The sequence below is a fragment of the Polypterus senegalus genome, chromosome 11, assembly GCF_016835505.1.
Source record: "Polypterus senegalus isolate Bchr_013 chromosome 11, ASM1683550v1, whole genome shotgun sequence".
NCBI classification, from domain to species: domain Eukaryota; kingdom Metazoa; phylum Chordata; class Cladistia; order Polypteriformes; family Polypteridae; genus Polypterus; species Polypterus senegalus.
This window is the reverse complement of record NC_053164.1, coordinates 160482851-160510623: the sequence shown is the minus strand read 5'-3', so window position 1 is coordinate 160510623 and position 27773 is coordinate 160482851. Positions and strand designations below refer to the sequence as shown.

Below are 27773 nucleotides of genomic sequence, written 5' to 3'. Positions count from 1 at the left end.
CTACCAGACGGTTGTGGCGAGTGCCCTCTTCTACGCGGTGGTGTGATGGGGTGGCAGCATAAAGATGAAAGACGCCTCACGCCTGGACAAACTTGTTAAGAAGGCAGGCTCCATTGTAGGATTAAAGTTGGACAGTTTAACATCTGTGGCAGAGTGACGGGCACTAAGCAAACTCCTGTCAATCATGAAGAATCCACTGCATCCACTTAACAGGATCATCTCCAGGCAGAGGAGTAGCTTCAGTGACAGACTTTTGTCACTGTCCTGTTCCACTGACAGACTGAGGAGATCGTTCCTCCCCCACACTATGCGACTCTTCAATTCCACCCGGGAGTAAATCACGAACATTAATTTTATTTTAATTCTTTTCATTTTTATTACTATTTAATTTAATATTGTTTCTTTGTATCAGTATACTGCTGCTGGATTATGTGAATTTCCCCTTGGGATTAATAAAGTATCTATCTATCTATCTATCTATCTATCTATCTATCTATCTATCTATCTATCTATCTATCTAATAGGTATTTATTCTGTGTTAGAGTGCATCCACAACAGATTGTGAAAGCCTCTCTGCCTGGCAACAAATGATGGTTGAAATGTGATTGGTTAAATGCTTTAATACGAAACTCCGCCTCCCTTGGCTATCGAGCTGCAGTCTATTCTCTCTGCCTGGCAACAAATCACGGCTGAAATGTGATTGGTTAAATATTTTAATACAAAACTCTGCCTCTCACTGCTATCGAGCTGCATTCTATTACAGTATATGGACAAAAATACATTCCAGTTATGACCAATATGCGTAGAATTTCGAAATAAAACCTGCCCAACTTTTGTAAGTAAGCTGTAAGGAATGAGCCTGCCGAATTTCAGCCTTCTACCTACATCACATTTTAACTCATGGCATATTTGCTTCAGAAAAGTTGATAATGTCATATAAAATATTTTTCAAAAAAGAACGTGAACTAGTCGCCACACTGCCGACACACAAAGTGTATGACAGACTTAGCCAATAACTCACTGTTACTTTTGGCCAGTCCAATCTCTTTGCAACTGAAACTAAACCCTGCTTATTAAGTGAGTCTCCTGTAAAAATACTTATCTTGGCATTTAGTCCTGTTAGGTGAGAAAATACTTTCATTCTCTTTAATTCGTGATTGAGACCTTTGACATTCCAACTTTCAAAGGTCACTGTTTGGTCATTGCTTCTGAACTTTTGTTGACATTTTATAGTCTTAAATTAAGTTAGTACATTAATACATAAGATAGCTTTAACCTTTATTTCCAATTTTGCCAGGAGTTATGGCTTTGAAGCCTATTATTGTGTTAGCATTTACAATTGTGGCGGTAAAAAGGATACATTAGAAATAGCTTGCCCCCTTAGACTACATGTCACAAAGTCCCAGTCCAGTGACATGGCTAGAGACAGAACATGTCCAAAAAAAAAACAAGCCCCAGCAGCGGTGATGAAGGATTAACATAGAATTATCTATTGGCAATGCAATCCAAATGTTATAAATCTAGAATATAATCTTAAACAGTCCTGAAAGAATAAACCCTGGGAATAATGTTAAACAGTACCCATGGAGAAGCAGATATAGTATGATAGTACAATCCTAATGCAATAAACCAAAAGTATGATTTTAAATAGTCTCCTTTATTATAGTTGTAATTAAAATGTAAAAATAGCCAAGAAAGAACTAGATAATTTTGGCAAAACTCTCATTGCGAATGGACCAAACTGCAGGTAAAATCTTTGCCTTGCAAGGACACGGTGTGATTCATGATCGTATTTCAAAAACTAAAAATGTTGAACTTGCCTTGAATATACACTCTCAATTTAGCAGGATACAAGAGGCATTATCTGATTTCGGCTTTCTGTAAGCACTCTTTAATGCTGTAAAACGTGACACATTTAGCAGCTATTGAAGGTGAGAAATCAGGGAAAATACAAATGAGGTTATTTTCAAATATAATCTTTTGTTTCAGTCTCAATAATGACATCATATTTATATTAGATTGTAATTTGTCGAAAGGTACAATAAGACTTCTAGGTTTTGAGGCATTCAATCCACATATGCGGTAAGCTGCTGATATCTCTGTGTCTGATTTAAAGTCAGGTTCAGGTATGAATTTAACTGGGTTTGGTCTTTCACAGTTTTCAGGGAGACCTTTAATTCTGATATTATTCCTTCTGTATCCCTCTTCAAGTGCAGCTAATCTGTCTCCAAGCACATTTCATTCAGATTTCAAAGCTGTTGCTTTTTTGTCAGAGGCAGATGCAACTATTCCAACTATGTTCAACTATTTCAATACGAGTCGTGATCATTTGCTTAATGTCTACAAGCTGAGCACCAAGTGCTGTAAATTCATTCTCAAATTTAGTTGCCTCAAAGCGATTACTTAAACTTTTCTCCTGGTCTTTAATATCCTGAAGCAGCTTCTCATTTGTCATGTTTATGTCCTTTATATTTTTCTTTATATCCTTCATGTCCCCCTGAGAGCATGACAGTTATTGCTGTAATCATTGTGGTGATCCTTACCTTCAGCTCAGATTGTTCATTTTGGACTTCTCCATGCTCCATGAGCAGAGTAGCAAACCTGGTTGGAGTTTATGCTGCTGACTTACAGGGGGCAGTTGATAGCGTGGATAGGTAAGACCATACTCAGTTCCAATGAACCTTCTGGAATTGATGAGTTCTCCTGACTCGATTCACTTGCAGTTTCACTCCCACTTTCACTCTCGGCTGCTGCAGAGTTAAGTCCCAGGAAATCTATTCTTTTGCCTCTCTTTTCCAAGTCAGTCTCTGGCAGCCTGTACCTTGAACTTGAGGCCTGTTTAGACTTAGATGAAGCTTTAGCGGCCTTTTCCATTTCGTTCTGAGCCTTTTTTCTGCTACTCATGCTTGTAGATACTTGCATATATTGTAATCAAAGCCCCTCTGGTATCATAAGTACGGGATATCTCAGGATGATAGTTAAAAAAGGTAAAATAACACAGCTGCTAATGGAGCTCCATCTCAGATGTCCATCTCCTGAAACTGATGAGAAAAAACCAACACTCAGTTTTATTTTAATACTCTCCTTTGCTGCTACCTCTGCAGGGGGGGTTGATCCAGAGTGTGTCCCATAACTGTGCCTGCTCTTTTAAATAGCTTATTGATGTTAAGAAATGATGTTACCAGTCCAGCCAACCAGTATAGAAAATCGCAGTGGCCATCAAAAAGTTGCAGAAAATATGAATGATGTCACTACCTTCATGTGTTATGAGACAGGTCCAACTTGTTACTTATGTGGACCCCCCAATACTTGTAGGAATGCACTTCCTCTACATTACCTAAATAGTGATTGGACATACAGGCTCTTTGGTTTGGTAAAAATCAATGATCAGTTCCTTGGTTTTGCTGATGTTAGGTTTCAGACAATTCTTTCTGCACCAAGAAACACTCAGTTTCATCCCCCTCATCAATATACCCCATAAATGCAGAAGCATGTGAGGATGTCAAGAAGTAATATAACTTGGTGTTATATTAATAGTCTAAAGTATACAGAGAGAAGAGAATAGGAGACAGGACTCTTTCTTGTGGTGCTCCAGTGTTGCTCTTTATCTGTATCAGAAACACATTCTTTGAGTTTCACAAACAACCTGTCTGGCCAACAAATAGTCCATCCACCAGCATATCTCTGAGCTTATGGATAATTGAATCTTTTGAACTTATAGATAATTGAATCTTCTTCTATGTTCTTTGTCCAATAGGCAAATTGCACTGGGTCCAGGTGGTCTACCACAAGATGACCCACATAGTCCAGGACCAGCCTCTCAAAGATCTTTATGATCTGAGATGCAAGTGTCACTGGTCTGTAATCATTAGGTAAAGGCTTGCCTTCATTGGAGCTTGAACAATGCAGAATGTTTTCCTCAGCAGCGGCACTTGAGGGTTAGACAAAACAGGTAACAGAAAATACCACAAAGTTGGTCAGCATATACCTTATAAATGTGAGAACTGATTCCATCTGGTCCTGCAGTGTTTCCTGTGCATAGCTTCCTCAGTTGTCTCCTTATTTGGTCTTCAGTTATGAACAGTGTATACTATTGGGCAGAAGTGGACACATCACTGGCATTTCCAGTTGACATGGTAGGAGTTGTTGATATAGAAGGGATGATGTTAGGGGACTGGTCATTGGAAGAAGGTGGCAGTGGAGAAGAAAATCTATCAAAAAATTAGTTCAGAGCATTGGCTTTGTCCACACCCCTTTCTAGCACCTGTGCCCTAGATTGCTTGAGCCTAATAATAATGCCCAGTCCATTTCAGACATCTTCTGTGTTTTGAGTGAGTCTGTTTTCTATTTTAACTTTGTGAGCTTTCTTTTTTTCACTCAGCTTTTTCTTCAGCACTCACTTCATCCTTCAGAGCCTTTTAGCCACTGGATTGTAATGCTCTCTTTTTCTAATTTAGACATTTTAGGTCCTTAGTAATTTCAGGGCTTATCGTTTGGAAAGCAACACACTGTGCTAGAGGGTACCACAAGTGTTGACACAATTTAATATTACATTAGTCTGTAATGCATTGACTGAGTCCCTCGATATCATCACCTTTGGACTCGCACATCATTTACCAGGCTCCACTTCCTCACTATCCTGGCAGTAAAATGTTGCCATCTAATAACAGGCTTGTAGCTGGGAATACGATGAATCAAGATGTGTCTGATCTGCCCAAAGGTGCGAGTAGTTTACACTTAAAGGCATCTTTAATATTTGAATACAGCAGGTATAGCTTGTTATTTCTTTGATGTATACAGTAATCCCTCCTCGATTGCGGGGGTTGCGTTCCAGACCCCCCCGCGATAGGTGAAAATCCGCGAAGTAGAAACCATATGTTTCTATGGTTATTTTTATATATTTTAAGCCCTTATAAACTCTCCCACACTGTTTATAAATATTCCCTGAGTTATACAGCATAATCCCTTTGTATTCTCTTAGATATTAGGTAAGATTCATTGAAATTATGTATATAAACACACTGTTTATATACAGTAAAACCTAAATATTATTTTAAAGATATTGAGTGTCTCCGATAGCACATATGTTACAGCCATATACGATAGACAGGCCAGCAGCAATAAATACGTACAATACAAGAAAAATAGTATACAGTAAATGTGTACAGCGACACTAAACGTATGTACATGTACTTAGTACTGTAAGTAGAAAATTAATTATGGTTACTCACCAACAATGACTTGTCCGATAACAATGAGTTTTATTTTACTGCACAACAAAGGAGAGCGTTACAGCCCTTAAAGGAGCCACTTCAGGCGATTGTGTAGCACTGCCGTTGTTCTTCTTCTGGCAGTCTTCAATCCAAATCCCTAAAGCAGATTCCATCCAGACTACTGCCTTATTACATCCACTTACAACTCGTTTTGCACCCTGGTTAAAGGACACTGTGGCCGTAGATCTTATATTCCTTTCCTACTTTTTAAATAAAAAGAATCGTAGCCTTCAACAAATCCAAAACGTTTACCTTTTTGGCAATCATTAACATCTTCCGTTTGCGCTTGGGCACGGCCCCTGAAGCAGTAGCAGATCGTTTTGGAGCCATAATGAAGGGCTTGACTATGCACAAAGATAAACACAAAAGAGCACAACTCTTTACACAGCGAAACACATTGATGCTGAATGAGCGAGACGAGACTTCCTGGTTAACAGTGCATTCAGCAGGCAGGAACTTAACTGCGTGCTCTGATTGGTTAGCTTCTCAGTCATCCGCCAATAGCGTCCCTTGTATGAAATCAACTGGGCAAACCAACTGAGGAAGCATGTACAGGAAGTAAAAAGACACATTGTCCACAGAACCCGCGAAGCAGCGAAAAATCTGCGTTATATATTTAAATATTTCATATAAAATCCGCGATAGAGCAAAACCGCGAAAGTCAAAGCGCGATATAGCAAGGGATTACTGTATTTGCCATAGTTCCTTCTAAAGTCACATGGTTGAGGTCACCACATATTTAAACTAATGGGTCAGAATGAGTTATCATTCAAATGTTGGTGACAGAGTGAATCACTCCCATAGCTGAGTGTCCTTTTGCAGAAGTAAGAATATAAATATTAATAACGATAATGTAATTCACAGACCGTCACTATAAACAGTTTTTAACAACTTTAGTGTTTAATTTCTAGTGGATACAAATATAGGGCCTATACACTGGAAACTGAGATTTGATGCTTTCGCTGCACAACCTGAAAATAGAAGCAGAGATTAATTGTCTTGTGAAACACAACACATTAGTTGCCGTTTCACATCCCATTTGGACCACACCTATTGTTTCAGTATTTGCTAGCTACAGATCCACAATTAACAATATATCATAGGAGCACCTAAACAAGATTCATGCTGTCAATCAAATGCTTTGTTATTTAGCAAAAGGAAAGGTTTTTGGCAAACTATACCTAGCACAAGCTTGTCATTTAAGGTATTTTTGTGATGCAGTTTCAGATGAAAAGATGATCATTACACATAAAGTTGTATTACAAGTTATGCACTTGCAGTGTGGTGGATTATGTTGTATTTGCAGTGGTTCAGAAAATGATGGACAACCTGCTATGCTTTTCCTGAATAGATTCTAATTTTGATTTTTTTTTAATTTGAGAAGATTGCATACAAACTTAAGCTAAAGAGCTGGCTGGAGTATTGCTGACATGAGCTTGAGACTGAAAAAAGGAAAATGTGTGCATGCAGTGCCAGGTATATAGTTCCATAGATTCAAGGAGCAGTGCGGAAAAAATGTACACAACTGTCACAAAGGTCAAAGCCATTCACAAAGTCTCAAAACCAGACAATAAATGCATTTTGATTTATTTTGAAAAGACAAAGCTACTGTAGCAGAGTGGAATCTGAACTTTTTGTCCTCAAAAACAGCCCATTAGTTCAACACCCATTCATCTTAATGGATTCCCTACACCCCTACCATCAAAAAAAAAAAAAAATAGATAGCCTCTCACAGATTCAGTAAACATAAACAAAATATGTATGGTTATGTTACTGCTGGAAAGAATGAAGGGAAAAAATTAGGGGAGGAATTATAACCATTCAAAAGGTGACAGCATAAGCTCATTGTATATAATGACTTCCTTTTTTTATTAGCCACTGTCACTCAGAAGTTGAGGAAGTTATTTGCTTGCCACATACAGACTTCTAACCACAGCTGTACTGATAGTAGCACTAAATTCACTTTTTTCAAGTTTCAGGCATTTTTAAGTGGCCAAGCTGCAGGAATGGTACAAATTCCTAATGACGCACGTAAAAGAACTGTGATCGGAGACTGGCACCTAAAACTGTCAATAGTCCTGCTGTAACAGAATATAACTTCTTATTATAATACCATGTACAGCCTTGCCAAAGTGTTGATACATAAAGAGGAGACTTAAAACAAGTCTAGATCACCTCCTCCCTAAATTAACATCTAATTTGCAAAGAAAATGAAAGTATCAGTTCTGTAATAAAGAAATGTGGGGCTCACAAGACAGATTGAAACAGGTAGTAGCATATATGCAAATTATTCACAATGTTGTGAAAGCATTTGTTGCATCATTTTATAATGTTTAGACTAATGACAAGTGTATCAACCTAAGATACACTGACCAGCCAAAGGGTGAAGTAAGAACACTATGTATTATGAACCCAATTGCAATTTGGAAATGTCTAGAAAGTGCTGTACTTCATAGTCAATTATGCGTTAGCTACTTGACTAGAACTTGTTCATGGCACATGATCAACCTCTAGAGGAACCCCCAGCCATCACAGTTACTCTTAATCATTAACTAAGCCAGCCTAAAAGGAAAATTCATCAGCCAAGAATTAACTTATATCTCCATCATTTTGCTCTATCCTTTAACTTTTTTTCACAAAACACATTTCTGTGTATTTTACTGGATTAGCAGTCAAGACATTAAAACTTCAGAGCCAAGAATTTACATTGGGCCAAAGGAATGGCCAGCTAGAAAAAGCTATGGCTTGGTTCCAAAAACATTATCAGAACTACTTGATGGATTCAGATGAAGTGCTGCTACCACTGCTTCATATTAAATTTGGTGTAATGAAAAAATTTATCAATACCCTGTCAAAAGATGGATTCTGTTTCATGTATTTATGCCAAAGATTTATGGGTTTGTCTGAGGATAATCTGAAAGAGGGCATTTTTTCAGACCTGATATTGGAAAACTGAGTTTGATGGTACAACGAACAACCTTTAACAAGAGGCATACGAGTCTTTTGAACATGTCATTTTCTAAGTTTTCAGGTACCAATAAAGATCCAAATTATAAAGAAGTTAATCAGTTACGTTTAAGGTATAGGTTTGCAACATGAGTCACAAAGTTCACATTTTGGATTCACATTTGGAACATTTTGAGGGTGGTGAGTGACAAGCAAGAGGAAAGATTTTATCTGGATATCAAAGACATGGGAAGAAGGTATCAGGGATGCTGGAATGTCAATATGATGAAAGACGTCTGCTGAATGATTCACTGGGACGCACCAGAAAAAGTGTACAAATGACAGGCCATCAAATTAAGTTTTGGAAGAAAAAAGCTAACAAGTGACAAAAACTAGACAAGTTATATGTAAGTCAATGCAAATGTATTGTTGTTTTCTTTACATATATTTTGAACTATTAAATTGAGTAAATATTCTTATGTTGATTTGATTTAGAACAATATTTACATGAATCAATTGTGTAATTTGTTTAATTTTAATTATATTTAATTTTAATGTTGTACTTAAATTTGACTTAATGGAACCATTCTAATTGAATTTTTTAATATGTTCATTAATGCAATAAAAAAAAAAAAACTACAAATTAAACTATTTTTAATAAGTTTAATTTTGCAGATCTCTGCTATATTATGTAGGTGGGGAGAAATGCAATACATTTCCAATAAGATTAGTACATGTCAGTAGATGATGCTGTTTTCTATTAAAATGTCATTCATGTGTACTTTTTTCGCATTAAGTGTGCTGTACACAGTACTGTATAAATAATAATATTTAGTCATTTATCGAAGTAATACTTAATGTCAATATATAATACTTGTAATACTTTTTCTTATTCACTGATGTTGACAATGTCCATCCTTTTAACCATCCATCCATTTTTCATTCTCAAAAGTGTAATTTTGCAGGAATTCTTCTTCATATTGGTTCTTACTATTTAAAGTGACATCTTGCATTGCATTATTAAAATAAAGAATACATTATTGTCAAACAAACTTGTATATGTATGTAGTGTGTGAATTTATACAGTATATGTATATATGTACCTGTATGTGTGTATGCGCACATACATATACAGTAGTATATATTTATACAGAAATATTTGCCTCAAACACTTTAACATCTCACATAATTTAATCAATAAGATAACACAGCAAGGTGATGGTAAGAGCACTGCTGGCCACTTACTTGAGGGCACGGTGTCTGATGTTTGTGATCAGTAATGTTATAAAGATGATTCAAAATCATTTAATAGTGGTTTAAACTACATTCAGATGATATTCTAGTGCCCTGCTTAATAAAGACACATAGGACTCTCATTTGCTGAAGGGATTCAGTGATTTACTGTTATTTAATCTTCCACAATAACCTAATGTCATCTCATTATCTGGGTTATTGAGCAGACTTCAAAATACTAAAGAAGCTTCAGTGTTACTGGTGACTTACTCTGAATAACTGCTTTCTGTTTACTGCTAGGAATGTTCCTGGTCCTTACAAATCAAAATCACTTTACTCAACCCCATTAGTAAAAACAAACAGTTTTATTTTTTACATAGTTTACCAGTGGGTGCCTGTACATCCCAATATTTTTAGAACAGTGCACTGAGGGGTGGATTTGCATGTGCAGTGTTTCAAAACTGTCCTTATTTTCTGACGCGTCTAAAGCTCTAGTCAACAAATGTATATATAAGATAGTTTACACATTTGTTTTCTTAAATGGCTCATTGAGTAATGCTCTGGTACTAGAGGAAAAGCTTGAGTCCTTTGATGAAATATGTTGAACACAAAAGGTGTTGCTAGCTAATTGACTGAATTGTGTATTTCTTTGTGGATTAGAAAATGGATAGATAAATAATCCTTTAGTGGACTTGCACTTCAAATTCTCTGGCAAGCCTGACCAAAACACATGATTGAACTGCAAAACATAACACTAAAACTTAGTATAAACCTGAGAGGTGCCACCAGTAAATCACTGTATATTTTAGTACAGTATATAACACAGAGTCAAAGCTGTCAGCCCACACAAATACTGTGACCAAGACAAAAAGTGATTCTGGACCTTTATCAAAATATCAACAAAACTAAGGTGATCTAAGTTTAGTAATACTACCAAGGTAGGTTTTTAGCTCTCTGTCACCTCATACTTAAACAACTGAATTGACAAAATTACCAAATTTACTAAATGTGAATAAAATGAGAATTAAAGGAATATACTAACCTGGTATATGGTTGCATTTATTAACTGGTTTGAGTAAATAAGCCAAATGTTTACTGTTCAGTAGTTGCATAGGTTTATTGCTAAACATTCTGATTTAATAGCCTATTCCTAGGCAATGCAGTGGCACAGTGGTGATTACTTCTGTCTCACACATCCTGAGTTTGAATTCTGTGCCTGTTTACTACCTGTGTGGAGTTTATATCTTCTCCTTATTTTTTTGTGGGTTTTTTCTTCAGGAACACATCCCAAAAGATTAGCAATTAAGGCCAATTGGTGAAAATAAATTATTTGAGTATGGATATGTGTGTGGTTAGGCCATGAGATGGACTGGCATCCCTTCTATATTATATTTTGTGCTTGAAACTGTCAGCGTACATTCTGTTCCAGATAACCCTAAAATAGATAAAGAGGTCTGAGAAAGTTGTTATGTAGTGTAGTTGAGCATCTTAAAAATGAGTACACAATTACTCAGCTATAAAAAGTGATATTTATTTTATTTTTAGCATCAACTTTAGAAGCTAACATGTTACATTCTTGAGGAGAAAAACTATGTTATTGATTAACTGTCAAAAAAGTGTTTGTTCATATAGGTGTTCATAATCTCAAATTGCTGAGAAAGCATGTAATTCAAGAATTTTATTGTCACTTCAGTGGAAGCACTGGTAATTGGAATTAGCCCGCTCTTAGAGATGTGTGGTAATCACTACTCCATTTTTCTGAGCGAAGCATTAAAATTACTACCTTCAGTTTTTTGGTAAAATTCCTTGATTCTATTTAAGTCTTTCAAACAGAAAGAAATATGGGATACCATTTATTTAAATTAAATAAATAAAAGGGCAGTGGTGAAATAGGAAAAAGTGAAGTAAATAGTAGTGTACTTTAGTAATGTAAATAGGTATTTAAATTGCAAAAAAAAACCTAAAAAAAATAATTAATTGCTTTATTAGTTATTTTAAATTAAATTTCTACTTTTATTACTTCCAAATGACCTTATAAAGACTTTTATTTAATAATGTGACTGTTCTGAATGGTGCATTTCTGAATGGCTCTTTTAACATGAGTACTGTTAATTTTAGGATGTGTTTTTCATTGATAGTTTTGTCCCCTGTCAGTAAAAACAAATGGGTGGGGTCAAACAATTTCCAGCCATTGGTATCCAACATTATTTCATGACTTTATTATTTTTTCCAGGATGGCAATCCTTAGAACTTAAATTTATTAACAGATACCCTGTTACAGATTCATTGTCTTCTATTGTATTCATATATTTTACTGTAAGTGCTTTAAAAATGTTTAACTCTTAAAAAAGATAACATATTTTACATTTCAAATTTTTAGTCAAATTGCATATGATCACATTAGAATTTGCAGAATTAGAATTGTTTTGCATAAGCATATACAGTATTTATGTAATATTTGTTGTTACTGTTGGTCACCATAGCCCCAATAATTGCATCTTTTGTGTCTGGAAATGTTTTACACTGTGAATATAAGTTTTGTCCATTCTTCATGTTTTTTTTTCCTCTCAGAACTCTCTATGTACTTAGAGAGATGCAACTAGCAAGCATTTTGCTGATAGATTAATATTTAAAATTAAACAATTAAATTTTAATTTAATTAAAAAAACCATTGTTCAAACATTTGGGAGTTACAGTGAGTGAAGCAGAATCAAAATTACTGGTTTCACTCTATCATGTGGCAATATACTGTCTTTCTTTTTTTTTTGAAATTTTATTAATTTTATTGCAATCATTCTATACAAATCAATCAAATTTTACAAAAAGTAGGATTAAGAACAAGTTGACCCCCACCCCAGTATATATACTGTATATATAATATACTGTCTTTCAATTGAAGAATGGGGTAAGGTGCCCCATGAAATGTCAAGCACTGCTGGTACTTCATACTGTTATGCATTGGTATGCAAACAAACTTTGCCAATGATTTTTATTCTTCGACAATACTCATCTTCATAACAGTATTATAAGGGTGCACCAAAATTACATTGCCAAAAAATGCATAGCAACAATTCTTGTTACTAACTTTAATGCTTGCCTTAAAACTTTCAAGGATGCTATCAATATTAAAGTGTAGACGGTTGACACCATTGTTAAACATCAAGAAAAGTTGCCTAGAATGCATTGACTGATTTGATCCAGTAGCTGAAAAGACCACACGATAGAATGAGTGTCACATATTTCAAGCCTCCTTTTTACTTTACAGTATGGCATTATACTGGTCACTACTATCATCAAAAGAAATATTCCACCAAATAGGTTTTGTATATTGTTGTTTTCTTACATTTGGCATTGACAGGTAAGAATTCTGAGATGCCAGACAAAACAGACGTTCTCACAATTGTGAATGAATGAAATATCAGTATTTCTCTAATGTGTTTTCTTTGCTGGTGCTCCCATATCACAGTTATGCTCCTATTCCTAGTAGTCTTATTTTCACAGATCTTTCAAACCATGTATTTTTTACCAGATGTGAAACGGAAATATCTTCAAAATCCTCAAAATCTCCACCACATCTCGAAATTCCCCAAGTCTTCCATATCCCTAAATTTGATTAAAGTCTTAGGCAAGATTGTCACATGTAATATGTAATAAGAAAACTAATTGATAACAAAATTTATTGATAATAATTTTCATCATTGATTATTAATGGTGATATCATTTAGTTCTTGTAGCACTTTATCTGATTTCAATTTTGTCACAGTGTTTTTTGAAACACTCCATTATGTCAGGGGCCTTGTATCATACAGTACATTTTTGCTTTGGCTGAAATGTGACTATTTATCCCTTACTCGGTTTTATAGTGCCTTGATACAATTTTCAGAATATTTGCATTTTGTTCTCACTGTTTTCTATTAATTTTGACCAATTTCTTTGTATCTGCTGAAGATGATTCTCATATTGTAGTTTTGTTGTCACTGTGCTTCATTGTATAAGTGGTGCTAAGGTAGACAAAAACATAATTGTCATGTGATCTTGAGTTTTGACTGTGCAGAAAATCACATGAGATATCAAGCCACATGGCAGCAATTAGATAAAACCAAATTATTTATTATTATTTATATATTATTAGTCCACTGATTTAAGCAAAATTTTTTAAAAAAACATTTTTAAGTCTCAAATCCGCCTTAGTAATAAGACTTCAGACAAATTTAACAGATGCAAGGAAATGGGGAAAGCATTTTTTATTCATGAAAAAATGTTAGATTAATTAAAAATTAGAATAGTCAAAATTTTAAAATTTGATTATGTGTGTGATGAATACTGAAGTAGAAAAAATGTAAACTTACTGTAAATTTCCTTCATACATTCAATATTTTAAAAGCACTAATGAAATGCTTAATTAGAATTCCTTTGCCCCTGCAGACAATAAACAAAAATACTATACTCAAATTTTATTGTAAGAATTGTGTGCTACTGTTTTGCTTTTAGGATTTGCAAAATCATAATGAAATAAAGGATATTGCACACATTCATCTTATTAAATCTGATATTTAACAATTTTGTCTATAATGTGTGTGATTTCAGTACAGAATTTAGTGTAGTAATCTTTTGGGGGTAGAAACTGTTCATCAGTCTTGTGGTCCTGTATCTCTTCCCTGAGGGGAGCAATTCACATAGTTTGTGTATTGGGTGATACAAGTCCTTTATGATGCTGGTGTGGATGTCTTCCAAAGTAGGTAAAGTTGTGTTGGTAATTTTCTATGCTGTTTTATGATTATCTGCAGAGCCTTTTTGTCAGCTGCTGAACTATTGCCATACCATACGAGTATCCCATGATTCAGGACACTTTCAGTAGAACAAAAATAGAAAGACAGCACAAGTTTTTATGACAGCTCAACCTTCCTAAGATTTCTCAGGACGTAAAGTCACTGTTGTTCTTTTTTTTATTGTCTATGTGAGATCTTCTGAGATGTAGGTACCCAAGAACATAAAGCTAAAGACTCTCTCCATTCTGTCACTGTTTATATACAGTAGCCAATTGTCCTGCTTCTTCCTGAAATCAATGATCAGTTTTTTTGGTATTAAGTATTACATTTTTCTCTGTGCACCAGAATGTGAGTCTTTGTATTTCCTCCCTTTGGCAGACTCACCTCAAACAGTGATTAGCCCTACAATTGTTGTATTTTCTGCAAATGTAATGATGACATTGGTGTTGTGGGCTGGTATGCAGTCATATGTATACAGAGAGTAAAGGAAAGGGCTCAAGTCTGAGCCTATGCTGAGTGACAAAATGGGGGTATGGTGGGGACCCATCCTGACTGATTGTGGCCATTTTCTTAAAAAGTCCTGTATTTGATGTCATTAAAAGCAGAACTGTAATTCAAAAACAGCAGCCGTGCATATGTTCCTTGCTGTTCCAGGTGGAGCAGTACAGTTTGGAAGAAAGTGTAAATGGCTTGGTTTATTTATCAAATGTTATCTAAAAAATTTGTATTGTGCACATTAATATTTTACTAAAGGTAATCACCTGTGTAAAAATAGCATTCTTTTTAAATCTCTATGGTAAAAATGTATATATTTTTATTTTTTGCTCTAAGTTAATAGCTTTTTGTGTGAAATTGGTTCTGTTTTAGCATGTGGGGGTTTCCATGTGAGTACCATGTGAAGGTTGGCTTCTGCTTTGCATCTAGTTCACCAGAGATACATTCTGAACCCTGTGAGATTGAACTGGATAAGCAGTTTAGAAACAGAAGAATTAATGTCTTTGAAATAATTAATGGTTGAAGATTTTTTTTTAGTTCATCTGATTAATTTATTCAAAATTCAGCAAGATTGTTAATTTATATAATTTTGTTGTAGTTATATTTTATTTTTGTGTTGGTACTGGCTGTTTTTTCCATTAATAAACTAATGGGATTTTTTTTTTACATAATTTGTAAAAGATGTAGTCCAAATCATTATATAAAAAAATTATGAAAAATATGTTTGGAAAAAACACTATAAAAATATATGTTTCATAATTGTTGAGCAGAGAACACTTTTTAACAGGTAATAAAAATGGTAAATGAGTAACTGGAGGAAAAACTATAAATTCTTTTTAATGTCTAGTCAGACTTTTGAAGTTTGAACTTTATGTAGCATCCAGCTGTGTATACAATTTTAACACATGCAACTTTTTATCTTATTTTATTAAAATTGTTTCCAGACCTGCTTCTGTACACCAATTAAATCAGACTGTTATGTCAACAAGGAAAGTAAGATAGTAACTTTCCATATGATTATTATAGGACTCCCTCTGTATACAGTATATACTGTGTATGAGGGATAATCAAAAAGTTTTAAGCTTGAAATTGAAAAGGAGCGTTTTAGTGCTGATTTTGCAAGGGCCAAATATTAGCTACTTTACACTAGCCATATGTGAGTTACAATTTTATAGAACTTGGATGGATGCCAGAAATTGCAAAATTAAGTTGTCAAGCATTCACTAAATTTCCAGTTCTAGAGAATAGTACAACTTCAAAAATCATTCTTACCTTGTCAGCATGCTCCTTCATATGCCATAGTCAACATATGGTCTTAAAATGTAATTATGATGGGACATCTTTTGAAAATGACCTAAACTCTCCTGCTCTTCAACATTGGCAATAAAAGAAAACGGTGCCTCCTTGCAGTGAATCATAGTGGAGTGCCAAGTTGTTAAAAGGCAAATTTGAAAAATTAATTGTTTACTTTAGACTAGAAGAAAAGCATTTTTCTTTAGGGGCAAATAGAAAGTGTAGTTAAGAACCAGATGGAGAGTAAAAGACCATTTATCCAAGCATTGTAAAACAAAACAGTAACCAAAAAAGTAGTCCAAAGATAACTAAATGTTTCTGAAACTAGACTAATAATCCTTTCCTCCACAAAAGGTAGGGTTTCAAGCATTAGTAATGGTGAAGTTATGGTGTAGTGGCAGAATGTTCAGTGACTTCACCAATAAATCACAAAACTTGAAAATTCTGAATGGTAAGAAGTGTTGATAGATAGATAGATAGATAGATAGATAGATAGATAGATAGATAGATAGATAGATAGATAGATAGATAGATAGATAGATAGATAGATAGATAGATAGAATGCCAGCAGTCGTGCAAGATAGTACATGAAATATCAGATAATATGGCCAGTTAGTTAGGATCAGTGGAGCCCATTCTTTATAAAATATTTAACATGAGCAAGGTCTAATGAAAAGAGCTGAATCCCAGAGGCACAATGGATAGCCAGGAAACTGATTGGAGCAGATGAGAAATGCACCAAATTGATAAAAATGTCAAGCATGGATATTAGCTCTGATCTATCTGAAATTACTGAACACAAGAATACTCCTGCACAGTCCAAAAGAGTCTTGTCAGAAGTGGTCTCCATTGAAGAGTTGCTTCCAAAAAGCCACTTCTCCGAAGTGGAAACAAAGCCACAAGATTCACCTTGCACATAAAAGCACAAGGATTGGGGTGCTTAACAGTGGCAGCTAGTGTTTTGGCAGTTTATCTCTAGAAGACCTGGACAAGTGTCTACAGTAAACAGTGAAGTATTGCAGAGGCTCATTACAGTTTTGGGGCTGCATTTCTGCAAATATAGTAGATGATCTGTTCAGAATTAGTGAAATCCTAAAAGCTGAGAAGTACAAGCAGATTTTTATACGTCAGGCAATACCATCAGGGAAGCGTGTGATTGGTCCCAACTTAATTCTACAGCAGGACATTGACGCCAAACAAATGGCCAAGTTCCTAAAGAACTATTTTCAGCAAAAAAGAAGAACAAGGAGTTATGTAATAAAAGGCATATCTTGCAAAGATCCTGGATACGTGATCTCAACATTATCGAGTACTGTCATTAAGAATATTTATTTTATGATTCAGTTTTATGTACTTCAGGGATCAATTTGGAATATTGAATACATTTTCAAACACAATAATATGGTGCATCATGCTAACATACTTTTCAATAAAGTAATTGTAATAGTATAATATTAGCCAATGACACGTGCCATTGCACAAGCGTTATTTGAATTAATAATACTGTATAATATTCTCTTCACAATTGTGAAATATTTCCTTGTTATCATAAATTACATACATTCAATTCAGTTTATTTGAAATTATTCTAATTAACATATTATTCTACAATTACAGTAATATGATAAAATGAAATATAAAATAAAACACACAAAACAATGTTGAAGCATAAACAATGAATCATTTTTTTGTGTATAAAAACAATGTGTAAACTATCAATTTAAAAGGAAGACATAACATTTATAGACACTTTAAAATGCCTACTAGGACTGAATTTGCACTTAGTCCTGAATACCAGTAGTCTGGAAGAAATAAGTGAAAAATTAACATTTTGCGCTTTCCTCAGTATTAAGTAATCACTAAATATTAATGAAGTAGTCAAGATCACATTTGTAGAGTCCAAAACAAGTCCAAAAAGATATCTAGTCAAAATCAAGACAAGACTGATTATAAATGATAGTGAGACAAAGTCAAGGCTGAGACAAAAAAAAAATTACCAGGCCTTAGTTAGGATTTAGCTGGTTTCAGCCAATCCACTGTTTCTCTGATAGAGTCTTTAGAACTCAGTTATACTGCTCCCTGCAGATTCACTGTAGAAAATGGATTTAAGCATGTAAAAAGATATTGCCAGTTGGTTAGCTGGGGTCAGAAAAATCCACAAATGAATACTGAAATGTGGTGGTATAGCTCTAAAAGCAAACAAAAAATATCTGATCGTATTTGAAATTATAGAACCTAACAAGTAAAAACAGTGAATGATTTTTGAGTACTTTAAAAGAGTATGTGATGTTTAAAATCAAAAATATTTTTCATTTGATCAAGTTGCAATGTTTTTTTGATATAATCTAAAAACAAATGCTGTGAAACAACAGTGTAGGATCAAATTAGGCCATATTATTGATTTCATTACTTTCTTTTACAGATCACCAAAGGTTTTGACTAAATATTCTGCTCAGAGGTGGGCAATATGCTTAATATCTACTTATAAAAAAATGTTGAATCCATTTGAGTAATTACATTATGCACATTCTGAGAACAAAATGTATTTTTGGCTAAATAGCTGTGATTTCAGTGGCTACAGTCATTTAAACAAATGAAGCAGCACTTATTGTGACTGTGCAACAAATCAAGCTGTTGTGCTTGTAGGGACAGATCACAAGAGCAGTCTTCTAAAGAGCAAGTATCAGTATAGTTGAATTGGGAACAGTTTAATAAATCAGACCAAGACACTAACAAAAAGTCAAAGCCACAAGCAACTACCAAGTCTTATGCTAACTTTCACTAAAATAATCATAAATGTGCTTATCCAGAGCAATCCCAAATATTTTTCTGGTGGGCATAATGATCAAACACAGTATATAACGAGTGTGTGGCCAACTCTTCTGGCTAACAGCACCCATGAAATGTAACAATGAGAAATTATTACAAAGAATACAAAAACAGTAATAATTTTGGAGATGAAGTGGAATTAAGCAAATATGATTCTAACCAGGTAACAAAAAATAATTTTATAGAACTTAACTGGGCTCGATCAAGACTAAACAAACACTATATTTGACGATACAATGGACAAGACTTAGACAAGTCCAAGTAAGAATATTCAGAAGTCTAAGACACATAGAAGATGATAAAAAAAAAGTTGAGTCCAAGACCAGACTCAACTCAACCCTGCTAAAAACAGCTTAGTGAAATATTTTTATTGAGTGCATTTTCATTGAACACATAAATAACCATTTGCATAGAAATGTGAGAATAAATACTTAACAAAAATATATCATGATTTTAATTGAGAAATTCAGGATGCAGCAAGCAAATAAATTGATTGTAACTATTACCTAGTATATAACTCTTGAAATGTCCAAAAAGTGGAAAATATATTTTTTTTTAGCCAAATCAATACCATATGTATTGAATTGTGCTTTAGGGTTATACTGCTCAAAAACTCATAAATGTGAGGATTCATTAATTTACTAGGAAAGCTTCATATGAGTTTTTAAACCAGGTGCGATGCTTTAGTTTTAGTAGAAGCAATAAATAATAGCATCTGCATCCCAATTACAGATGTTTTATGAGAACTTTAAAGCTGCAGCTGATATATAATATATATAGAATATTTTGCATTCTGTATTATATTTAAAAAAGGTTTAGCTTTATTAGCATTGCTTCAAGCACTTACAAATAAAGAGGGCAGTTATCGGAATTTCTGTAATATGGAGGTGCATAGGTTGTAGATTCTATTGTCTTGCATAAGTACTATGTTTGAATACGAATGCAATACATTAATCTTTATAACTTTTATTGATTAATACTGTCCTAAAAATGTATATGTTAAGTGCAGCAGTTTACATTTTATTTTCAAGTTAAGACAGTTGTTTAAGATTACACAGATCCACTACTTTAACATTTTAGCTTTAATTTTTTCCTTATTTTCACACCAAATTCAATAAGTTACATCACAAATGCCATAAAGCATAACAGAAACCCTTTACCAACTAATGTAAAGATTACAGGGGAAACATCAACAACTTTAGAGCCCTCAGCACAATACAAATGTAGTTTGATTGGGGCATTAATATTACCATGCTAAAGAACCATGAACCAAGTAGTCACATTTGAGGTCCTGCTGTTCAGTTGGACCTTACCTGACAGTAACATTCATGTTCATAATAAAACACTCCTAAATGAATTACATTTTATTCACCACTGAATGTAGTCTCTTCAGTGTTGCAGGTGTTGTTGTGATATGTACATTTTGCATGCTATTATTTAATTTAAGTGCTGTGTTTACTTGTTTTCCTGAAGGCAAGTGTGAGTAAGTATTATGTTATCCTAGTGACGTGCAGAAAATAAAGCAAATCATAGAGCGCTCAGGTGTGTTTTAGGATTGTGTTTCTATTAACACCCATATTTACTGTGACATTTTGAGCAAAAGTAAAATTTGCTTTTTGCAAAATACCAATAATTGATGGACTTTTAGAGTTTAGAGACACAAGCATGAAAAAGTTTCTAGTTTCCATAGAAAGTCAGTGTATTTTATTGATTAATGCAGTCACTCAAGTAAACCATAAGCTGTAAATTAAAATGCTATGCTATATCAAGCACATTATTCTTTTTGCTAAAATACTGATGTTAATTCATATCCCCTTAGTTCTGCATTGTAAAACACTATCTATCCTGTGCTATATATAATTTTATCCAAAACTAGGATCTAGGATTGTGGGTGTGACAGAAGCAATCTGACTTAATTAGGTCCACCTCTGTTAAGTACAGCATCCATCAACATGTGAACAAGAGGATTTTGCTGGACATTTGACCAAAAAATGTAGTTTTATGTGGGTCCAGAACAGGAGACTGAGAACTAGAAAAAGCAGAAGTATAAGCATGGCTGGCAGAAGCATATACAAGAAATAATGGTAAAGAATATGCTTTATAACAATAACCAAACTTCATATCTTAAAAGAAGCACACATTTAAAGTACAAGCTTTTCAAGATGTACTACATGGCATGAGAGAATACAGAAAGCAAGTCTATTCTACAGTCAAACACTTTGGTTGCAGGATATGATTTTATAAATGCAGGATTTATACACGATTCATGTGAACTGGTCATTATTATCACATTTAGAGCAGTAAGCAAAAGGATTTCTAGTAATTGTTAGGACTTTTTGGGGAGGTTTTCTACTTTGATTGTTTTGTTCTTCAATTGCCCAGCCCAGAGTTTGTTTCCTGCCTTGTGCCCTGTGTTGGCTGGAACTGGCTTCAGCAGACCCCCATGACCCTGTAGTTAGGATATAGCGGGTTGGATAATGGATGGATGGATGTTCTTCAATTGGATTTGATCTTTCTGTTTTCTTTGTGACTTTATGGATTAAGGAAAAGCATTCAAATGCTGTACAGATAAGGCCTAATTTAGACATGAACCTCCAGATAAACTAAACTCCTGGACCTAAATATACTATGTGACAGGGTGCTGAGCTGGCAAGGTAATGCTTGAGTCATAAGGGGTTGGAGATGTGAACCATTAGAACATATACCAAGCATATGCTTTAACCTATTCTGCAGTTGAGTACAGTCATACAATGTGGGTAACCATGCACTAGACGGCTATGTGCCAAAATGTTTAAGAAGTGTTCTGGAAGTAACTTCTCTATGAGCATGAGACTAACAGTAAACTTATGAAAGATGAGGTGGAACAATAGGAGAAATAAACCTTACCTTCTGGGTGACAGTACAAGGTGCCAATGTGGTATAAGCACTGCCCTGTTTCCTGTTATAGTTTATATGTAGTGACTACAAATTATGGATATCTGACTCTTTCAATATGAAGACTTAATTTTAAAGTAACAGCTGGAATCCACCGTACTAATTCCCTTCCTAGTTTTAAGCACTTCAATCATGTCACCTATAAGTCTTCATTAGCTTCAACTATAAAAGTTCAGTTCCTGCAGATCTGTTCTTATAGTTAATAACCTTTCATTCCTGGAATCAGTTTTTTCTCTGCTATGTACAACAACACAGTACACCAGGTGAGACTGCACTAGTGAGTTAAATAGCTTAACCATAGCCACCCTTGACTTGTACTCTATATATTGTACTGCAGTATATAACCTCAGTATGCTGTCTGGTTGCAGAAAGCGAAGAGTCCACAAAAACACTTAGGTCCTTAATATTAGGTCTAGTTTCAAGCTTGAGATGTCCTGTTGTGTATTTAGATGTAATATTTTTATTTCCTACATGTTTGGCTTAACATTTACTTACATTAAATTTCATTAGCCAAATATGCTGTCTTGATTTCTCAGTACTGATTCAGCAGATTCTATATTATCCACCATTTTACCCATTTGTAGTATCTGATGTCTGGAATGGACTGAGTATTATTACATGATTTAAACAATTCAGGGTTCAGGTACTAGAAGGAGATATGGATAAAGCTAACAGCCCAAACCATTTTTTTTAATAGATTTTCTTTTCCTTTCCTTTACTGACACATTTTTAAATAAAACCACTTCTGGAAAATTTCTTTCTTGAACAAGGAAGGAACTTTCTTGTTCACACACAAATAAGTATCTAAACTGAAGACCCATTTCTTCACCTCATTCATTGGTCAAGAGCTCCACCTTCAGTTCAAAAGCACACAACTGTTGGAATGCGTTGTGCTGTTTACAAAGAACGTTGCTTTTTCCGGGGGTAAATGTTACAATTTTTGCAAAAAATGCATACTTTTTGCACATTTTGAGTATTTGACTGGATAATGAACATATGTATTAAGTGATAAGAGTAACATTTATTGTTGTTTGGCATTGGTAAGTATTAGGTTCCAATATATGATAAACTATTTTCTCTGGTCCTACATGAATATAATTAAGAAACTCTCTCTGCCACACCCATAAAGCACATGAGGTAAGTTGGAATTTAAACAAAATATTGTTTTTAGTGTAGTTACCTTAAGGATTATTATATTTATTTTGTAGCCTATTATTTTTTGTCCCACCAATGTTTATGAGAAGCCGGCACTCATGGTTTTCTAATTTGCTTGGTATACAAGGAGAAATTTTTTTGTATATTTTTTAAACTTTGTCAGAATAGATTAAAAGAAGATAATGGGGAATGCTTGTATTTTTATATTATAAATATTTTTATGATTCTGAATATTTTCAGAATAAGATTTTGTCTCATATAGGTTACATTCAATACACAATCTTTAAATCCCTCATTTCCCATATATTTAATGAATGTTAATTGTTAAATGTCTCCTTATTGTTTGTGGCTGGATAGATTTTGAACAAGTGCAGGTCGCAGAGGTTTATTTTTTTTCTAGTGTTTTCTTTTTTCTTCCTCCTTTGCTTGCTTGACTTAGTTTTGTGCTTATTTGAAACTTTTTGTTCTTACATAACCCATTGCTATGTATGTTTATATTTTTATTAATTTGATATTTACCTGTTTGTTTTCATTTTGTTTTACATGTGACTTGTGTGATATTAATATTGAGTGCTTAGTGTCAAATTGCTGCAGGTTGGTAATGCACTCTGTGAAGCCATAACACTGATTTTACAGTGTGTGCCAATCCATGAACTGAACTGTTTTAATTTAGGGCATTTTTAACAGATTTTTGAGGCACATACTGTGTATAATAATTTTCCAAAATTGATCAGCACATTCTGGATGGAATAAGACTGCTCTGTTAGGTTTGTTTTACAATGGGCTATATGAAGGTTTAAAAGGCAAGCTGGCAAGAAAAAGAAGAAAATTGCCTTTGTTATAGCCTGTCTCCTTCAGAGTACTCAGAGATAACTTTACGGCCTTTTATTCTTTATATTTGAGTTTATCTCTGGGTATTTACATTTGAAAGGAACCTCGTCTAACAATTAAAAAATGTATTCTCATATAATGTCTGCATTGAGTAATATTTTTGAAGTCAAAGTTGAATATAAACTAAATATATGTGTAATAATCATACCCACAGTAGAAACAGATTGTTCATTCAATCTACTATAAAATATATTCATTTAACAATAGTCCTGAGGAAACCAATTTTTAATGCATGAAAAGTGCCTGGGTTTATCCAATTCCTTTGAAGCAATAAATTGTCAAAATATGCTGCAATATAACCAAACATGCGGCGAGGAACAGTATAAAAATTAACACATGCTACTGTTTGTGTCTTTCTAGCTCTGTGACAAGGGAGTTTACCAGTGAACTGGGAAAAGTGTAAAAGGGTTTGTGTAAAAGAAGACACTATTTCCAGAACATGACTCTGCAGTTTTCAATCTTAATACCTTCTAAAGTTGCTGCTAGTTTACTTAGTTTGCTTGCAAGATGACTACAGACATGTGAACAATGATGCATTTTTTTGTTCATGATCATGGGCCCTCTTCTCTTTTTTTCCTGATTCTAAGTTAATTGGTACACTGGCAAGGCCTGGCCTTTGTGACAGAGCTCTTGAATGAATTCCAGTGTTGGGCTCCTAAGTTTCACTTGAATCATTAATTTAATATTCATTTTTTTATATAACACCTTGATCAGTACGCTCCATCACAATGTGTAATGGAGCATGTCTTCTGTTATTGGTTTAAATTGTACTTTCTTACTTTTTGGCCCTTGAGATACAATTTTTTAAGTTCACGTAATATGTAGTATTTTAAACATTATAATATTTTCTTTTAGTCTGTGTTGACTTAAAAAGAAAATATTTAACACTATAAATCATTCCTCATGCATTATATTTTTTTCTCTTGAGAACTTACTAAGTACTTCATAATCTTCACTTTATCTCTGTTGTGCCTTAACATTGGAGACCATATCTGACACTCTCTTCAAGACATGGCATTATACCTTTTGATTTGTTCTCCACTAAGAATACTGTATAAGCTGTCATTGCATTCATTTCTTTACTGTTTGGTAGTGGACGGTGCTTCTGCTGGAATTCCCAGGTCTCTTCTGCAAACTATACTTGAGGGTCCAGAAATTTAATTTGCAATTACAGTATGTGTAGTTCTTTTTTATACATTAACTAGCAGCGTTACCCATCTTCGTCCACGAAATTTCATAATAGAATGGATTTCGGTTAAAGCATTGTTGGTTAATCTGGTTTATCAAAAGTACTATGTAACTAAGTAATTTTCTGTATACAATGTTTTTTTTTTTTGTGTTAAACATCAAGGGCATATATGGGCATGACATATAAATATATAATTGGCATGCAGTGTATTGTAGTGGTTAAGGCCTTGGACCTCAATCACTTGGAGGTGGTGGGTCCAGATCCTGGTACTGACACTGTGTGACCATGAGCAAGTCACTTCATCTGCCTGTGCAACAACTGGAAAAAAATTGTATATTATATGCTGTATGTCACCTTGCACAAAGTAGACAGTCAAATTATAAGTAATAACAACGTTGTCTAAAAATAGACAACCAGTAGAGGACTATTAAGTTTTCTTCAGAAGTAATTTACTATATTCCTGCTATCTTAACAAATGATATTCTCCACAATCGTTTTTTGATTTCCGCAGAGCTAAAACAGAATATAATATGTTTTGAAGTTTTACCGTGTTCTCAGAGTGTTTTATTTGCCTCAAAGTACTAAACATTATGGGCCATTTCCTCTAAAATAGTATTATTTTTTTTTCCTCATAGTCTGAAAAAGAGAAGCTTACTTGGAAAGATCGAATTCCAGGCTACTTCATAAATTTCACCTCTATTTTGTTTATGGTATGTAAAATGTTAATATGTATATATTCATTGCTCATTTAGCATTCATTGTGTTGCTGCTACTAAATTGTCTTTAAAACTGTTGAAGTATTTCTATAGTATAATAAATTATGTTGTCATAAAAAAATCACTATGTAATTAGATTTTTGAAAACAGAATAACGGTAAATGCATGTCATGATTTTTTTCAGTCTGTGGCAGGAATTTGGCAGAGTTGTGTATAACTATTTACAGATATTTATAGGGACTATCATACTGAGTTCAATTCAGTCAAATTTTGTAGAATGCACTATACAATAAATTGGCTTATAGCAGCACAGGTTATTAAAATGCAAAATAAAAACTTTCAGCAAAAAAAGAGATATGTTGTACTTAATCATATATCTGTAGTAATGTGCTGTAATATTTCACACTATTTTGTTTTTTGTCCAGAATTAACCAGTGAAATATATACTTTTATTCATTCATGAGCTTGTAAATTTGTAAGAAATGTATACATTAAATTTACCTGTGCAGACATTATATTACAAAGCAATGTTTAGTGTACATTTTAAAAGAATGATGATCAGGGACTACTCTTTTTGTTTCCTCTCATTGGTCTACTTCAATCAGTTTGGACTGACATTTGCAGCAGTGTTTGGAGTAATCATCTACAGGATAACCACCTCTGCAATAATGGCAATGAGCCCAGACCCTGTAACTAAGTCAAATATACGTATCACAGTTACCTCGACTGCAGTCATCATTAATCTGATAGTGATTCTGATCCTGGATGAAATTTACGGAGCTGTTGCAAAATGGTTAACAGATATTGGTAAGATATTCATGAAATATACAAATGTGAATTTCTCCTTTGGATCAATAAAGTTTAACTAATCTAATAAGTTATTACAATTATAATTAAAGAAAAAATTGTGTCCATATTAAATATGTAAATATGTTATATCTATCTTAAACATGTAGTCTTAATTTTACTGCAATATTTGTGATGTTCTAATAACAGATCTTGAAATAATTACAAAATAATTTATTTATTAGCTGGAAAACATTCATCTCCAGAGAAACCAAATGGAAGGTGTGACACATAGTTTTCTTTGTTCACATTACAAAGTCTTCTTGGTAAAGGTGGAAAAAGCAACAGATGTATACATTGTTTTTTAGAGCTCATACAAAGAAAGACAGAATTTAAACTGCACAAAAAGGGAAGTAAAGCATTGACAACTATAGGGATATAAAAAGCACTTTATTTAAATTCAGTTGAACTGACTAAGAATGTATTTATTTTTGTTAGGTTTATGTTAAAACAAATATCAAGGTAAACTGATAGAAATTGTGAGGAATGTCACTACTTTACAGTTATTTTTTTAAGAATTCCTGTAGAGTCAGCCTGCCTTCACTATTTTCAAATATTAGGATAAAGTAGGGAATCAGAGACAATATTGAGTGCAGACAACTGCATTAGAATGCTAATTACACTATTTCTGAAAACAGGGTATAGTGGCTTCAGCTAAAATCTTGTGGGTCATTTCTTTTCCTATGTAGAACTATAAGACATAATGGTAAACCATGCTAGTGGCAAAATGTATGGTATAGCAGATAAACACCAAAGAGACATGTATATTTTTAAAATGAGCTTGCCCAGAAATGCAAATATATTTAAAAATAACACAAAGAAATGTTTTTCCTTTTATGTATTTTCTTCATTGTTGATGTTATTAAATAACTTTTATTTCATTTAAAATAATGCTAATGATGAATTTATAGAGGTTTGACCATATTAGCTTAACTGAAATTGTGGCCTTATGTATGCACACCATTTCATTTGATTGTGTGCAACTCATCTTTTAGATTTCTGCCACTTGTAGTTCAGGACCACTGTAGCTATATCTAAAAATCCATCCATCCATCCTTCCTCTTCCGCTTATCCGAGGTCGGGTCGCAGGGGCAGCAGCTTGAGCAGAGATCCTCAGACTTCCCTCTCCCCAGCCGCTTCTTCTAGCTCTTCCGGGGGAATCCCGAGGCATTCCCAGGCCAGCCAGGAGACATAGTTCCTCCAG

The 27773-nt window shown here is 34.0% G+C and overlaps 1 protein-coding gene across 1 annotated transcript in view; it reads left to right on the top strand.

Annotated features, from left to right (window-relative positions):
* ano2b (anoctamin 2b) overlaps positions 1 to 27773 on the top strand; it is a 361358-nt gene that overhangs the window by 248258 nt on the left and 85327 nt on the right. The window contains exons 16-17 of the mRNA XM_039769975.1: positions 25643 to 25717; positions 26329 to 26530. Coding sequence (XP_039625909.1) covers positions 25643 to 25717; positions 26329 to 26530 — 277 coding nt within the window. The remainder of the gene's footprint in view (positions 1 to 25642; positions 25718 to 26328; positions 26531 to 27773) is intronic.